The sequence below is a fragment of the Fragaria vesca genome, linkage group LG5 (assembly GCF_000184155.1).
Source record: "Fragaria vesca subsp. vesca linkage group LG5, FraVesHawaii_1.0, whole genome shotgun sequence".
Taxonomy (NCBI): Eukaryota; Viridiplantae; Streptophyta; class Magnoliopsida; order Rosales; family Rosaceae; genus Fragaria; species Fragaria vesca.
Window position 1 is genome coordinate 10,327,674 of NC_020495.1, and position 15,519 is coordinate 10,343,192.

Here is a 15,519-nt window from a genome sequence, read left to right on the forward strand (position 1 = left end):
AAAAAAAAAAGTACTGCTTCCCCTCATTTGACATTCTGCTGAGCTCGGGAGTAATTGAGGAGATCTTCCTTCATTGGAATACTTTCTTTGATCATTGGAATTTCAGTGAATCTCTGTTCCCATTCATGAAGAAATGACAAATCATTTGTATCAAATAGCTTTATGCCAACAAATTCTTCTATGAATTTGATCCAGTTAGGTAAAGATCCTACCACCAAGTCTAGGAAACCGATGGTTTCTCCTCCAAAAAATTTCTTCCCTTCAATGAGCTTATTCAGAAGTTTGAGTGATTCTTGTGTTGACTCTATTGCCTTCTCTTGTTCATGGCCTTTAGTACGGCTAGCAGTCCATGCACTGATCACACACTGCACTTATAGTCACTGAAACTCTCAATACCTTGTGTTTGTATTATACATAGTATATATGCATCTACATGCATTCATATTATGCTGTTTATTTACTAGAAAAGTATTTAAATGATTGCATGACAAGAAAATATCACTCTAAATTGTTGTTTGTTTACCTTCTCGTCAACATATTTTGCCCAAAATCGCACCATTGCTTTTTCAAAAGGATCATCTGGCAATAGAGGGTTCTCCCTCCATGTTTCATCTATATACTCAAGGATGACAAGGGACTCCGCAACTGGTTTATCACCGTGCAGAAGCACTGGGATTTTCTTATGGACAGGGTTTGACTTGAGGAGCAGGGTACTCTTGTTCCTCAAGTCTTCTTCTATGTACTCATAGGTTATCACTTTGTGCTTCAGTGCCCATTCAATTCTGCAGCAAAAAAGACTCAGAGATGCTCCAAGAACTTTAACCTCTGCCATTTAATGTCTGGTTATGACCAAGCTTTCAATCTTCTGAAACCTTGCCTAAGTTTTATAGAGGTGGAATTTGGAAATTTATTGGTTTTCTTGAAGAGGAAGTTGTGAGCCTATTAGTTGTGCCTGTGTCATTTTGTGTTGTGGCTCAAAGTCATAAAGAACATTCTTTTTACTCTTGAAATTTCCTCCAGTGACGTTTTACCCATCATTTCATATTTTCAGATATATTTTGAACGAAAAGCATTTCAGATCTATTTTAGTAAAATTAAAAGTTTTGAGAATATATAAATACAGATAAATGTATTGCCAAGGGTGTTTAGTTTTCACTTTTCAGACTAAATGAAGTTTGCTTTTACATCATGACCAATTGGATCCTCTTCTAAAAATGTAATGATGTCAAAGAAAACTAAATACATGCATACTGAGTTATGAGTTATGAGCTTAGTTATACTATTCTCAGTCTGTATATGAATATATAGTAACTTCTGATCTTTGAAGATCAGTGATACAACCCAATTGTTTATGTCTCCATATATTATGATGCATACAATTTATACACTGTTTTGCATTTTAATGCTTTTATTTAGTTAAATTTCTAGATAAGGTATTTGATTTACAGCTTTCCGAACTCATTTTCATCTCTATTTGTCTCCCTCTGTACATTGCTGTAGAACTGAGTTTCCAGAAGAGTTGGAGAATGCAACATATATAATGCATCATTTTATTTCAAGAGGAAATACATGAGCAAGAGGGAGACCCAATAAACAAAGAACTAATCAGATCGATAGAGTGTGACACAGGACACACTACTACTGGAACAAGAACCCTGAAACCAGAAAAAAGTTTCTCTAAATCCAATCAGCTAGAAAACCAAACTGATGAGCTTGAGATCATGGTTTTTGGGCTGCTAAGGAACGCAAGTAGATGATACTAGCACTCAAGTATTCGATAAGCTTCTCTCTTTGTGGAATGCATTCTTTGATGAATGGAGTATGGATGAAGTTCTGACCCCATTCAAGGAGACATGGGAACCTCTCAGCTTCAAGTAGCTTCATGCCTCCAACTTCTTCCACAGTATTGAGCCAGTGAGGTATCCAACCCAGTACTAAATCCAGATACCCTATTTGTTCTCCACCGAAAAACTTCTTCCCTTCAATCTGCTTCTCAAGATGAGCTAATGATTCTAGAGCAGCCTCTATTGCCTTCTCCTTCCCCTCTCCTTCCGCCGTGCAAGCTGTCCATACTCCAAACACAACCTGCACACAAGAGAAACTTGATGCCAACAAGAATCCTCATTTCAGCACATATGTTCACACAGATTTGCTTATTAAGAAAAAGTACCTTCTCATCAGCAAACTTAGCCCAAAAACGTGCAGCAGCTCTGTCGAAAGGGTCCTGGGGAAGTAAGGGGTTCTCCTTCCATGTCTCATCGATGTACTCAAGGATCACTAGTGACTCCACAATGGGTGTGTCATGGTGCACAAGCACAGGGACCTTCTTGTGGACAGGGTTATACTTGAGCAGGACGGGGCTCTTATTTCTTAAATCTTCCTCTATAAACTCATACTCCACCCCTTTGAGCTTCAAAGCCCACTGAACCCTAGTGCAGAAAAAGCTTTGAGTTGTAGCAACCAGCTTCACTCCACCCATTTTTCGGCAACACCTCTCGATCAAAGCTGGTAGAAAATATGTGTATTGTGGAGAACTCTGTGCGACGTTTACTAGATCATAGAGTGAATCTTAGACTATTATGCTTTGGAAATTCAACTTTGGCTACTGCATTTCGTGGAAGACTCGCTCAACGTTAAGACTAACTATGTTTTATTGTTTTCTAAGACACAGATGCCAAAGAGGAGAGTGACCTTCTTGTTCTTCAGTCCTTTATGTGACATCGTTGCTTACCGAATAGCTGGAAAATTGGAAATTGGTTCTCGAAACTAGTATTATAGAAGATTTGTGAAGAGTACTGATGTCGAAAGTAATTCGTATATATCTACTGAAAATATACTATCAGTTATTGTGGTCATGCACGTAACTAACTTTTCAGTTCCATCTGATGTCCATTGCTTTCTGTTGGCTTGTAAGTTTGGAGATTTGCTTTCAGTTGGTTATATACCAAGTGTCAACAGTACCAGAAGAGTTGGAGAATGAAACATAGCTAGACAAACCATGCTTCATTTTATATTAGGCAAGTACATAATTAAGCAAGCGGGGGAACATGCAAAAGAAGATGTAATCAGATCAATAGGTAGAAACAGTTCATCCTGTAATACTAGGACAACACCCCAAAAGCTACATAGACAAAGAATGCTTCATTTTCTTTTAGGCAAGTACATAAGCAAGCAGGGACATGCAAAAGAAGATGTAATCAGATCAATAGGTAGAAACAGTACACCCTATACTACTAGAACAACACCCCAAAAGCTCGAAAAATGCGTGTAAAAATATATCAAATTCATCTGAAAAACCATGGTTGTAGTAGAGTGGTTGCTTAATGATATGGGGGACAAGATCATGGTTTGTTGGCTGCTAAGGAACGTCCGTAAGTGAGGCTAAAATGGAAATACTCGACAAGCTTTTCTCTCGGTGGAATGCATTCTCTGATCGCCGGAGCTTGGATGAAGTTCTGACCCCATTCATGGAGAAGTGGGAACCTCTCAGCTTCAAGTAGCTTCATGCCTCCAACTTCTTCCATCACATTGAGCCACTGCGATAGCCAACCTACTACTAAATCAAAGTACCCTATTTTTTCTCCACCAAAAAATTTCTTCCCTTCAATCTGCTGCTCAAGATATGCTAGTGGTTCTAGTGCAGACTTTATAGCCTTCTCCTTCTCTTCTCCTTCGGCAGTGAAAGCTCCCCATACTGCAATCAGAACCTGCATACAGCAACAAGAGTTTTGGGAAAGCTTAAGAGTTAAAACCCTAAACCCTAAACGAATGGTACATTATACACCAAGTTAGCAAAGGAAAAGAGGTCAAGTACCTTCTCATCAGCAAACTTAGCCCAGAACCGAGCTACGGCTTTGTCATAAGGGTCCTGAGGAAGCAAGGGGTTGTCCTTCCATGTCTCATCAATGTACTCAAGGATCACAAGCGACTCGGCGATGGGTTTGTCGTGGTGGACAAGAACTGGTACCTTCTTGTGGACAGGGTTATACTTGCGCAGGAGGGAACTCTTGTTTCCCAAATCTTCTTCTATGAACTCATACTCCACGCCCTTGAGCTTCAGAGCCCACTGAATCCTAGCGCAGGGAAAGCTTTGTGTTGTGCCAAGCAACTTAACCTCTCCCATTTCTTATATAATCAAAGCTTGTTGCAGATTTTGTGAATTTATAGGGGAATATGTGGCTGATGATCAAAGAGTCGTGGAGCGAGGCTCATTAAGAATATTCAACCATGGGTAAATTACGTGGAAGACTCGGTTTCTGTTTTGTGTTGGTTCGCACTTGGTACAGGTGCTACATAAGGATGGCTCCTCTGCTTCAAACCTTCATTACATCATTGCTTGCGGAATATCGACACTGTAATACTTTTTTAAGTGATCGAGTACACACACCCACTGTGTCCCCAATGCTTCATTACATCACATACCATTTTCGACGAAATCAATTAAATTCGAACTTCTAAGAGAACAGAATAATCGGGCTTTACTAATCCTAACCTGGTCCTCTGAAATTGGTCGCAGTGAATGCTTGTTAGAATTATACGAGGATTTTAATTTCATTGTGACTCATAAATAGTGTTGTTTGTGATCTAACACATTTTACTAGTCTTTCGTGTATTGGATGACGTTTCGATCTAAGACACATAATTTATTGTTGACGATACTTGTAATAATCTTACTTGAGGTTTGGTCATCCCTCTTGCAGTATAGTCAGGTTTAGAACTCAAGTAGAAGTATTGCAACATTCATTGATTTGGTTCCTTCATGTTAGATAGTAGATACCCAATAGGTACCCCATTTTGCCATCTCCACAACACCATTTACCCAATAAAAAAATCCAAAATATTAAAGAAAAAAAAGAAAAGAAAGAAGAGCGCTCCAGTGAGCATTGTCTTTGTATATACAAGCACGCTCTCTCACTCTCGCTGAGCCTCTCAACGGCTTTCTCATAAAGCCGAGCACCAATTTCTAAACCCTAAATTCATCTCTCTCCGGATTATGAATTCCCCACAAAACCCCCAATTCTGAGCACCCAGAAACCAATCCCCCCTGTAAAAAAAGTACATAAAAATCAAATCTTTACCACAATGGGTGAGGCCGATTCATCGAAGAAAGTTGCAGATAGGTATCTGAAGCGTGAGGTCCTCGGTGAAGGTACCTATGGAGTCGTCTACAAAGCCATTGATACTCATGTAAGTACCCCCAAGACTTTTCTTTTACTCATAAAGTTTGTTCCTTTATTTCGTTTTAGGATTCTAATTTTTAGGGTCTGAAAATTGTTTGTGTTTTGTGTATGTATGTGGAAATTGGGTTTCTGGGTTTTGAGGAAGTTCAGTTTTTTCATATATATATGAAGTTGGGAAAGGGAAACATTAGATGTAATTGTGTAATTGTTAAGGAAATAATGGAATTTTTGAATATTGTATATGTGGGAGTGTAGTAGAAAGCTAGTGATTGTTGAGTTGGGGCTGGAGTAGGTCAGTCCTGGCATTTGTGTAAAGGCCTAAAGGGTATTGGTTTTTGGCTGTGCTTACTTTGTTTGATGTTTTATTGGTTAGTTTCATTGTTTCAAGAATTGATAATGCAAACGTCGGTAAGTAATCTGGGAATTCTGATGTGCAGACAGGGCAGACAGTTGCTATTAAGAAGATTCGGGTGGGGAAGCAAAAGGAAGGGGTGAATGTTACAGCGCTTAGAGAGATTAAACTGTTAAAGGAGCTGAAAGATCCGAATATTATTGAGCTGATTGATGCGTTCCCCCATAAAGGAAACTTGCATCTTGTGTTTGAGTTCATGGAGACGGACCTCGAAGCTGTTATACGTAACCATAATATAGTCCTTTCACCAGCTGACATAAAGTCGTATATTCAGATGACACTAAAAGGACTTGCTGTTTGTCACAAGAAATGGGTTTTGCACAGGTATCTCATTCGTGTTGAGAAGGTCACACTTGCAGGTTGTTTGTTGGTTGTCGTAATCTGACTCAAGTGTGCTAATTGTGCTTTGCAGGGATATGAAGCCCAACAACTTGTTGATAGGACCTAATGGACAGCTTAAACTTGCAGATTTTGGTTTGGCACGAGTATTTGGGAGTCCAGATCGCAGGTTCACCCATCAGGTAAGCATCTCCCTGTAATGACGGTGATGCATTTGATATGCAATGATAGGTGTTTCGAGTTAGATCTCTTTAGGTGTAATTTATTCCCTTTATTGAAGAAAGCTTATTGAAGTATTGCTATTTAAGTTCGCTCTTTTAAGTGCATGCTCGTTATAATTTCTTGAGCCATATGAATAGGTCTTTGCACGATGGTATAGAGCACCTGAGCTGTTATTTGGCACCAAACAGTATGGACCTGGGGTGGATGTTTGGGCGGCAGCTTGTATATTCGCTGAGCTTCTCCTACGACAACCATTTCTGCAGGTAAAGAAATAGTTATATTTAGTAATGAAACTCTGGTTTCATGGTTTACTATTTTCCGTTAGGCAATTTGCACTACGTACTTGAACATGTTTTAAATTTATTTTGTCTCCGTTTGGCTCTTGGTCACTTTGCTTTTAAGTTGCTGATTCATGTGTGGCTTATAACTCAATGTTTTCAAATGTTTTGCAACGATTAAGTACTTGTTACTAGTTGTTTGTGTTTATGGTGGTGCATATATGGTTTGTCATTTCATCTGAGAGAAAAAAATGAAAATACTTTGTCCAATCTTATGTCCGAGCAAGGAAATTTCTTTTGGGTTTATACTTTTTTTTAGTTTACTAAAAGTCTAAAACAGCCAAACATGCAATTTTGTCTCAGTTTTGAGATCTTTGGTTTTCTAAACACGTGTCTTCCATTTTTCTGTTGTTTATTTGATGAAATGAATTATGCTTCCCTGCTGTAATAGATTTATTCTGGCTTTAATTTGTTGTTTCTTTCGTTTTAGAGTTGGAGTGCAGATTTCACCTGCCAAAACTTTTACTCTATTGATCTTTTATGTTTCACCAATCATTTATGTTTCCGCTTACATTTGCTAGATAGCATGAAATTGCATTTACTGTTATGATCGTGTGTTAAGTTTCAACTGGTCATTTTACATCGTGCATGTGGTTCATCGTATTTATTTATCTTCTTGTCCTTCAAGGGATTTTTATTATTAAACTTTATCTTAGGTGCATGTTTTCTGATTCTTTCTTTGTTTGATACAATATCTGATAGGGAACAAGTGATATTGATCAACTAGGAAAGATTTTTGCGGCTTTTGGGACTCCAACACCTTCTCAATGGCCTGATATGGTATACCTTCCTGATTATGTGGAATACCAGTATGCTCCACCATCTGCTTTGCGTAAAAGGTTTGCAATGGCTAGTGATGATGCATTTGATTTGCTATCAAAGATGTTTACTTACGACCCAAAAGCTAGAATATCTGTGCAGCAGGCGCTAGAGCACAGGTATGTTACTCAAGCCATTCAACAGAGCACTCTATATGTTTCTATTTTCTTTTCTTTCTGGTTCTAACCTTAATTACTGTGGTCCTGTTTAGGTATTTTACATCTGCGCCACTACCTACGGATCCAGATAAGCTTCCAAGGCCTGCTCCAAAGAAGGAGTCCAGCAATACTAAGGTTTCAGATTTCAATCCAAATGAGGGTCCTACTGTCTTGTCACCTCCAAGAAAGTCACGGAGAGTGATGCCAGAACGTGTGAGTTTTGAAGGAAATGCACCCCAATCGGATAAGGTTGATGATCATGTTGAGTACATGAGACAGGCTGCAGGTGAAAGTACAAGCAGGAATGAACCGGTGCCAATGTCAGTAGATTTTTCTATCTTTGGAGCAAAACCTCCAAATAGGCCCACAATAAACAGGTAAACACTATGACATATGGCTTTCTATTGCCTTTTACCCCTGTGCTCCCTCAATTTTGTGTGACACTTTAGCTTGAAAATGAATCTAAGCCTTTCATTCATACTTTGGAGGTAAAAGATCATCTGATCTGATACTTTATATGGTGTATCAAAGTATACATGACATAATCGCCTTTGGAGGAAGAATGTGATTCACCTAAGATGGATCCTCATTTTTAAAAGCAATTACTTAGAAGCTATACTGTGATAACTGCCTTTGGAGTGTGATTTACCTAAGATGGATCTTCAGAATTAAAGGCAATTAGTTAGAAGCTATACTGCAATTTGAGAATGTTTTGATCATGTTTATAATCTATTCTTAATCTTCAAAGTCCTAACTTGGGGTTGAACTCAGTCTTGTTAGACAGTAAGTAGACCTGAAGTCCAGAAATCTAAACTTCAAATTTCATAGTGATTCATCGAGTTTCTGGCCGAAGACTGGCTGAATGAAATCAAAGACGCTAAATTTGCCAACTCTTTTGTTTTGTTAACTTGTTAGTTAGCATGTACAGGCGGAAGGTGATATTTGATTGTTTTATTTTCTTTGATGAAGTGCTGACAGGACGCATCTAAAAAGGAAATTAGAGCTTGACTTCCAACAACCCGAATAGTTGACCAAGTGCATTTAATTCTGTACACTATCATTTGTTCTTTGGTTCATAGATGAAAGATTGCTGGTCCAACATCAATGAGGTATACGGTTACTATTGAAGTATATATAGCCTGATAGTTGTCATTACAGTTCCTGTGATTTGCTTGCAAGACTCATTGGATGTTGTTGTCTGTTGAGATTCTAGGGAACAGGCAATATTTGGAGTCACAACTGATCACACCACGGAGGCTCCGTTTGGATTCTTATATATTTGTGATAATTTGAGACAGAATTGGTATCATATTATAATAGCCCATGTAAGGCTATATTTTGAGGGCCTTTTGGTGTATTGTGTCCTGTCTTCTCTGATTTTTACATCCTTTTGTTTACTTTTCTTGCCTTCTTTCTATGTTTACTTCTTTCCCTTTTTTTTATCTTCGCATTTTGTTTTTGGATGATGCGTGAGAAACTGTCAAATTGTCATGGTTACTTACTAATTAGGTGCCAAGAGCCACTTATCTCTATTTGTTATCTTTACATTATAGATGGAATGATGCATATGGGATTTTGGCATCAGTGAAGTTTTAATCCAATTCACAAGATTTATGATGAGCCAGTTACCTCTATTTGTTATCTTTATGTTATAGATGAAATGATGCATGTGAAGACTTGTTGGTTGAATTCATTGGATTGACGATAGTTGTGATCTAAGTACATTGCCAAAAACCCAGTCCTTGTAAGTTTATGATAATTATCACACAAGTAATGATGGCAGAACGCCAAAACTATCTCTTAAAACGGAATAGTAGTCTTTCTTACACACACACACACACACAGAAGACTGTCAAACACACACAGAAGCCGAATGCCTGGAATAATGCTTGGAATAATGATTGTCGTTGGGGTTCCTCCTCCCTCTGAAAGCAGCTAATGCCTTTTTCACTTGAGGCTGCAAAGAAGCCTTCTCATCCGAACGGTGGATGAAGACGCAGCCATTGGAAGCGAACAGGTCGTCATCTCCCTGGAGGTGTATAATAAGAAACCCAGTGAACTTTACCGGCTTATTTGCTTGGTACTTTTGTGGAAATATTTCACTTCTAGCCCTCTATCAGAGGCCCATCTCCTATATTATTTCAATTAATCCACAGAAACAAGTAAACATCAAAAATTCAAGAATTATTAGCACAAAAAACAATTACTAGATTGTTACCTAATCATCACTTGATGCAATGTTCTCTCCATCAATTGTAACCTTGGCAACACGAGTGATCTTGGACCAGTCCTGACCTTCTTTCCTTCTGCAACTTTCTCCCAATTTAGAACAGTCATTGATCTTCAATTCTTTCAAGGCAAAGAGATGATGCATCCCCTCCGGCAAAGCCAACAATTCAGGACAACCTTCTATGACCAGTTGTTGCAGCTTCATCAAGCTTTGCAGCCACTCCGGAAGTACCTTGAGATGCACGCAATTTTCTATGCGTATGCTTTGTAGACTGGGTTTGGAGTCTTGAAGCCAATGGGGCAAAGCCTCTAAATTTGACATTTTGGAGATGGAAAATGATAGAAGACCTTCAATGCCTTCTCCCAAACTCATCAAGTCGAGCTTCTCACAGTCAGAGATGACTAAGGCCTTTAGTGATGGACTCAACTGTGGCAGTGACTCTAGATTTCCACAATTGCTAATGACAAGAATTCTAAGGTTAGTGAGAGATTGTACCACTTCACCTAAGGATTCAAGATTACTGCAGCTGTGGACCTCGAAATGTCGAAGAGAAGTGAGGCTTTTGATTTCTTCGGGCAAATCCATCCGACTTGTGGTGAACACCAACTTTCTGAGGTTGATCAAGCTCCCTATGTCTTTCGGCAAGCCTTTGAGATTCTCACAGCCTGAAAGTAGCAATGTTTGCAAATTTTGCAACTCGCAAATGGAATCCGGAAGCTTTTGCAGGCTTGGATTCCTAGACAAGTCTAGATATCTCAAGTGACTCAAATTACCAATTGAACTTGGTAACTTTTCAAGACTCCAACCACTCAAATCTAGCACGCGCAGGTACTTGAATCTCTTGAAGCATGTCTTCAACAAAGGTTTGTTGGTGATGACCGTATCTCCTGGATTTGGAAATAGAATGGTCCACACTTTCTTCAGCTGAAGCAAGTAATCAGGAACTCGTACTTCCTTCATGCACAAGTCATCTCGCGAGATTGACACATGTCGAACTTTCTTGTGCGAAATGGAGGTAGAAGGAGGACGAAAATTTTCAGATGAACACTCTACTTGTGCCACCGAGATGGCCAAGTCATGAACTAGATGATGCATTTCAAAGACAATGGAGTGAATTGAATCTTCATGCATTTGAAACAATGATCTAGAACATATCTGCCTTATGTAGTCTAGTCCCATCTCTTCAGGCTCTTGGCTTCCTGTTGAGGACTGAAGAAAGCCTTGTGCCATCCAGAGGGGGACCAAATCTGTACTACGGAATATGTAGTCTTTGGGGAAAATTGAGCAAAAGGCAAAGCATGGTTTCAAGTAGGGCGGCAATGCATCATAGCTCAATTTGAGGGCAGGGGATATGTCGTTGTGCTCCTGTTTCAGCTTCCAAATGTCGCTATCTCTTACTTCGGACCAAGCATGCTGCTCTCTTTTTAAACATAGCATGCTCCCTAGGGTAGTTACGGCTAGAGGAACCCCTCCACACTTCTCTGCAATATCGTCTCCGATTTCCACTAGTTGTGGATATCGTTCCTCTTCCCCCCTTCGGGCAAATGCTCTTTGGAGGAACAAGGATTTACAATCTTCGTGGCGAAGACCTTTCAATGGATGCACGTATACAGATTCCATAACCTTAGTAACTGACTCATTGCGTGTTGTGACAATGATTTTACTCTCATTGGCTCCAACATTCAAAAGAGCTTTTAATTCAAGCCATTTTGAAATTGTTACACCAATTTCACTCTTGTCCCAAACATCATCCAACACTAACAAAAAATGTTTATCAGTTAGAACATTTTGCAACTTCTTTTGCAACTGTTCTAGACTTTCATCATCACCACAGTTTTGGTTAGTTGCAGAAGTGATAATATCTCGAACCAATCTTTTGATATCAAAGTGGTCCGAGACATACACCCACATTCTCAACTCAAAGTTTTTCACTACCCTTTTATCATTGTACACTAACTTGGCAAGGGTGGTCTTTCCCATACCTCCTAAGCCCAAGATGGAAATAACAGAAACGGTGTCACGAACACCAGGATCTTTCAATCTTAAGTTCAAGAGATGAATGATAATCTGTTTTTTATCATCATCTCTCCCAATGACATCATAGACTTGCACAAAAGAGTGAGTCTCCCTCTTTACGTGCACCCCCTGCCAATCTCCTGCTCGTTCCTCAAGAGGAAACAAAGCTTTTTCAGCTGCCACTCTATCTAACTCTTCTCTAATCCCTTTGATTCTATGAGCCATTTTGATGTTAAACACAAGTGGGTTCCAACGCGAAAAGAATGTGCGTACCTTTAGTGTTAACACACTTCCGCGGTTGTTCATCACTTGCATTTGTAGCTCTGTAAATGCAAATTCATCAAGCACATCATCGATGTCGTAGCATACATCTTTGAGCTTCCCTAACCACTCGGTCAGACGGGGATCATTCCTCTGCTTTTCCTCTGCATCAAGGACCACTTTTTTGACATCTGAGAAGGTCTCCTTGAGCTTGGCTAGCTCATCTGTGACACCTCTTGCCAAGCAAACTTCTTTGTATGTATAAGAAGCTAGCCCAATCATTGCGGTCTCTGCAATGCTTGTGACGAATTCCCCCATGATGATTTTGAAAGAGGAAGATAGCTCTATTATGAATCAAAGTATGGTTGCCTAGTTTGGTGATTGGGATATATTTAAGAGGATGTTCTATGAACCAATGGCAAATGGCTTTTTATAGAAAGTAATTGGCTTGCTGGGGAATGTGTCTCATCAAGTATGAGACAAACATGAGTCTCAAGTATATATTCTTTGAGTTTGGGATTAATCTCAAATCTAAAGCAAAATGTTGAGTAAGAATGGTGCAATTGATATTTTTTTTCTTGTGCTTTGTTTTTCTTGTTCAAATAATCAAGGTATTAGATTCAGTCTTTGTGTCCCTAATCCTTTGGTAGAATTTGCAAGCAAATGAAGTTCTGATTCTGTGTCCCAAGCTCAACCTTCCTTATATGAGTCGAAGTCCTTCAAATTACAAAATGGAAATAAATCACATAAAAAATGTTTTATTTCTGTGATTAATTTATTCTGTGAATCGATACATCTCTATAAGAAATCAGCCTAACCAAGATTTGTATTAAGAAATTCCCAAATCAAGAGTCAAAACAGGGCTTGATACTCTAAGCTAGCTGCATCTTCATGTCTCACACCCCCGGATTTATTCTCTCCTAGTAAGTTTTCATGTAACTCTACTTGTCGATTGGTCATTACTCAGCTTCATGAAACAATGTCATCTGGAACTGTCGAGTCATATACTCTTTCTGTAGCTTGTTTAGCCTAACAAACACAAACATACATTAGATTGAAAAGGTAAACATGAGGAATAGGAGGAAGAATCATGACTTATGTATCGAATAAAGAGGGCGAAAATCTGACCTCTTTCTCCCAGTTGGTTCGTATGGTTATAGTAAGAAGTGACAACACTTGCACAATAAGAGCGCATATGATTCCCAGCCAGAGCCCCTATTCGAAACAATTTAACAAACAAGCTTATGGAAACAGTTAGGGAAGATTGAAAGAAGAAGCAATTTTCCTAAATTTTCTTTACCTTTCCACCAATGTGCAAGAAAAATGCCATTAAAACAGCCAATGGAATTCCAACCAAATAATATGACCCAAGATTGACATATGCTCCAATCTTCTGCCACCCACATCCTCTTGCAGTGCCTGAAAATGTTATAAACACATAAATACACTGATGAAGTTAGCATGTGTTCTTTAAAAAAAATAAAAAATAAAAAATAAAAATTATAGAAAGGGTTTTAGAAATAGTAGGAATGACCTGAAAGAACACACTGGAGACCATCCAAGAAGTTGGATGTAGCAAGTATTGGCATCATGGTTGCCAGATAATCGACCACTTCTGTTTCATTGCTATAAGCGTATCCCCAGAAGTTGCGTATTAGTATTAGGACTAATCCCACCAATAAACCTTCGGTAATGGCCATGACCATGACGACACATACTGATAACCGTGCTGTTTTAGGATGCCCTGCTCCTAATTCATTTGAGACTCGAGTGCTGCAAATCATACAAAATGTATAAGCTCATGAAGGCTTGTAGACTTTAGAACTTTAAATGCATCATGGGAACACAACTAACCTCACAGCAGAACTGAGTCCGAAAGGGATCATCCAAACCATTGCTGCTGTATTAAGGCTGAAAATGGGTATATTTTGATAAGTAACATTTAACGTGCAGAATGTAAAGCACAAAAAGTAGAAAAAGAAAAAAGAACAAAAACAAGAATAAACCATGACAGTTAGTAACTAACCTGATAGAAAGCACTGAGGTCTCCAACTTTGGGTTAGGAAGAAGACCAGATAGAAGAACAATCAATTCAAATGACCACATTTCCAAGCTGTTGAAATTCATGGTCAACTTTAGGATCTTAGACACTAAATCTACAAATCATAGTATAGAATATAAATACAACCTGTACTCCTTCGATCATGTATAAATGCACTAGCTTCAGTCAAGAAACAATTCACACCAAATAAATTATATATGTTAAATGACAATTTTAAGTAATAGCTAGTAATCTTCTGAGATATTAAGAAGTTTGAATTACCAGACCATGACAGCTGATGGAATAGCGAGTCTAAGAAATGTAGCAACATTTTGAAAGGCCTCCTTCGAAAGGCCTGTCCAAGTTTTTGCGCATGTTGAAGAGAACCTGACATAAAGCACCAAAAGTAGCACATTGATCCAATAAGAGATGGAATTTGCCAGTGCGGCTCCCCTGCTTCCAAGTCCAGATTTAAACACAAGAAGCCAACAGAGTGGAATATGCAGTAAAGTGGTGATCCCAGAGCTCAGCATCATTGGAAATACAATGTTTTGAGTCTGTAAAAATCTAACAAGACACTGAAGAAGAGCATATGCAAAAAGCGAAGGGATGTTGAAGCGTGCAAATTTTCCAGCTTCGGTAGATATGTCAGCATCTTGGCCTAGAGCTATTAAGATGATTCTTGTGTTGGCCGAAATGATAGCGAGGGGTATGCACACAAGTAAAAGAACAAACATTGCTCTCTGCATGTGTATGCCCATCATATGATATTGCTTTGCACCATAGCACTGCCCAGAGAATGTATCCAGTGCACTCGACATTCCCATCTATTAAATCAAAACCACAATTATAATTACAGATTTATAAACACTTCAAACTGCAACTAGCACTTGAAAGGAAATTCAGTGTCCCATAGGATATGCATTCAACTAAAAGCATGAGTTACACCAACAACTTTAGTTATGTTATGTTTTACACACAATTCAGGGTAATTATAACTAACAATAATGCTCGCTCAGCAGCTAGTATTATCTTGATGCCACTGTGTTACTCTTTTCCTTTGAGGCCACATTAGGCTCACCTTGGATTGAAATTAAAAATATCATTGAAGTTCTATTCTGAATTAACAGAAATAGAATTAGTTGGAACAATCAGACTAAGCAACCATATGCTCAAAATTAATAATCAGATGGAGAGGACTAATTAACTTACAAGCAAGCTGAAACCAGTGACTGATGTGAAGGAAAGCGCCATGGTAGCACCAGATAAAGATAACTCACCGAGATGACCTACAAACATGACGGCTATGATCTGAATAGAGTACTGTAATATACTCACACATATAAGAGGCCCTGCTAGCCATAACTGCCTCTTCACTTCTTCCACAACTTCCTCTCTTTTGAACCACTTCTCATGGCTTCTCTCTTCATCTTCTTCACAAACAGGAATCAATGGTGAGCTCAAGGATGAACTGTTGTCTTCTCTCTCCATTTTTCAGAAACA

General features: G+C 38.8%; 6 protein-coding genes across 6 annotated transcripts; 1 reads left to right on the forward strand and 5 right to left on the reverse strand.

Moving 5' to 3' along the window:
* Positions 1–23: 23 nt before the first annotated feature.
* On the reverse strand, positions 24–832 carry LOC101298228 (glutathione S-transferase U7-like). Its single transcript, XM_004301219.1, has 2 exons — positions 524–832; positions 24–365 (listed from the first exon to the last, which is right to left on the reverse strand). The coding sequence occupies exons 1-2, from the start codon at positions 830–832 to the stop codon at positions 24–26; spliced, it is 651 nt and encodes a 216-aa protein (XP_004301267.1).
* A 703-nt stretch (positions 833–1,535) lies between these two features.
* On the reverse strand, positions 1,536–2,616 carry LOC101290952 (probable glutathione S-transferase-like). The gene is made up of 2 exons (XM_004299509.1): positions 2,171–2,616; positions 1,536–2,085 (listed from the first exon to the last, which is right to left on the reverse strand). Exons 1-2 carry the CDS (start codon positions 2,477–2,479, stop codon positions 1,720–1,722), a joined length of 675 nt encoding a protein of 224 aa, XP_004299557.1. The 5' UTR covers positions 2,480–2,616; the 3' UTR covers positions 1,536–1,719.
* Positions 2,617–3,016: 400 nt separating this feature from the next.
* On the reverse strand, positions 3,017–4,136 carry LOC101291240 (probable glutathione S-transferase-like). Its single transcript, XM_004299510.1, has 2 exons — positions 3,815–4,136; positions 3,017–3,707 (listed from the first exon to the last, which is right to left on the reverse strand). The coding sequence occupies exons 1-2, from the start codon at positions 4,121–4,123 to the stop codon at positions 3,342–3,344; spliced, it is 675 nt and encodes a 224-aa protein (XP_004299558.1). The 5' UTR covers positions 4,124–4,136; the 3' UTR covers positions 3,017–3,341.
* Positions 4,137–4,924: 788 nt separating this feature from the next.
* On the forward strand, positions 4,925–8,080 carry LOC101291526 (cyclin-dependent kinase D-1-like). Its single transcript, XM_004299511.1, has 6 exons — positions 4,925–5,187; positions 5,618–5,916; positions 6,005–6,113; positions 6,291–6,416; positions 7,194–7,429; positions 7,522–8,080. Exons 1-6 carry the CDS (start codon positions 5,083–5,085, stop codon positions 7,847–7,849), a joined length of 1,203 nt encoding a protein of 400 aa, XP_004299559.1. The 5' UTR covers positions 4,925–5,082; the 3' UTR covers positions 7,850–8,080.
* A 1,606-nt stretch (positions 8,081–9,686) lies between these two features.
* On the reverse strand, positions 9,687–12,293 carry LOC101298520 (disease resistance protein RGA2-like). Its single transcript, XM_004301220.1, has one exon. The coding sequence runs from the start codon at positions 12,291–12,293 to the stop codon at positions 9,687–9,689; it is 2,607 nt and encodes an 868-aa protein (XP_004301268.1).
* A 361-nt stretch (positions 12,294–12,654) lies between these two features.
* Positions 12,655–15,519, reverse strand: LOC101291826 (MATE efflux family protein 6-like). Its single transcript, XM_004299512.1, has 8 exons — positions 15,229–15,519; positions 14,299–14,843; positions 14,002–14,088; positions 13,830–13,886; positions 13,510–13,748; positions 13,276–13,394; positions 13,104–13,190; positions 12,655–13,004 (listed from the first exon to the last, which is right to left on the reverse strand). The coding sequence occupies exons 1-8, from the start codon at positions 15,505–15,507 to the stop codon at positions 12,945–12,947; spliced, it is 1,473 nt and encodes a 490-aa protein (XP_004299560.1). The 5' UTR covers positions 15,508–15,519; the 3' UTR covers positions 12,655–12,944.

Excerpts from the sequence above, each read along its gene's own strand:
- LOC101298228 (XM_004301219.1), bottom strand. The coding sequence starts at position 832 with ATGGCAGAGGTTAAAGTTCTTGGAGCATCTCTGAGTCTTTTTTGCTGC. Across the intron at positions 366-523 it reads CAAAATATGTTGACGAGAAG|TGTGTGATCAGTGCATGGAC; the intron begins GTAAACAAACAA and ends CTATAAGTGCAG.
- LOC101290952 (XM_004299509.1), bottom strand. The coding sequence starts at position 2,479 with ATGGGTGGAGTGAAGCTGGTTGCTACAACTCAAAGCTTTTTCTGCACT. Across the intron at positions 2,086-2,170 it reads CTAAGTTTGCTGATGAGAAG|GTTGTGTTTGGAGTATGGAC; the intron begins GTACTTTTTCTT and ends TCTTGTGTGCAG.
- LOC101298520 (XM_004301220.1), bottom strand. The coding sequence starts at position 12,293 with ATGGGGGAATTCGTCACAAGCATTGCAGAGACCGCAATGATTGGGCTA.
- LOC101291826 (XM_004299512.1), bottom strand. The coding sequence starts at position 15,507 with ATGGAGAGAGAAGACAACAGTTCATCCTTGAGCTCACCATTGATTCCT. Across the intron at positions 13,395-13,509 it reads TCTCCAGTGTGTTCTTTCAG|GCACTGCAAGAGGATGTGGG; the intron begins GTCATTCCTACT and ends TAACATTTTCAG. Across the intron at positions 13,005-13,103 it reads GAACCAACTGGGAGAAAGAG|GCTAAACAAGCTACAGAAAG; the intron begins GTCAGATTTTCG and ends TGTGTTTGTTAG.
- LOC101291526 (XM_004299511.1), top strand. The coding sequence starts at position 5,083 with ATGGGTGAGGCCGATTCATCGAAGAAAGTTGCAGATAGGTATCTGAAG. Across the intron at positions 6,114-6,290 it reads ATCGCAGGTTCACCCATCAG|GTCTTTGCACGATGGTATAG; the intron begins GTAAGCATCTCC and ends CCATATGAATAG. Across the intron at positions 6,417-7,193 it reads TACGACAACCATTTCTGCAG|GGAACAAGTGATATTGATCA; the intron begins GTAAAGAAATAG and ends AATATCTGATAG.
- LOC101291240 (XM_004299510.1), bottom strand. The coding sequence starts at position 4,123 with ATGGGAGAGGTTAAGTTGCTTGGCACAACACAAAGCTTTCCCTGCGCT. Across the intron at positions 3,708-3,814 it reads CTAAGTTTGCTGATGAGAAG|GTTCTGATTGCAGTATGGGG; the intron begins GTACTTGACCTC and ends TGCTGTATGCAG.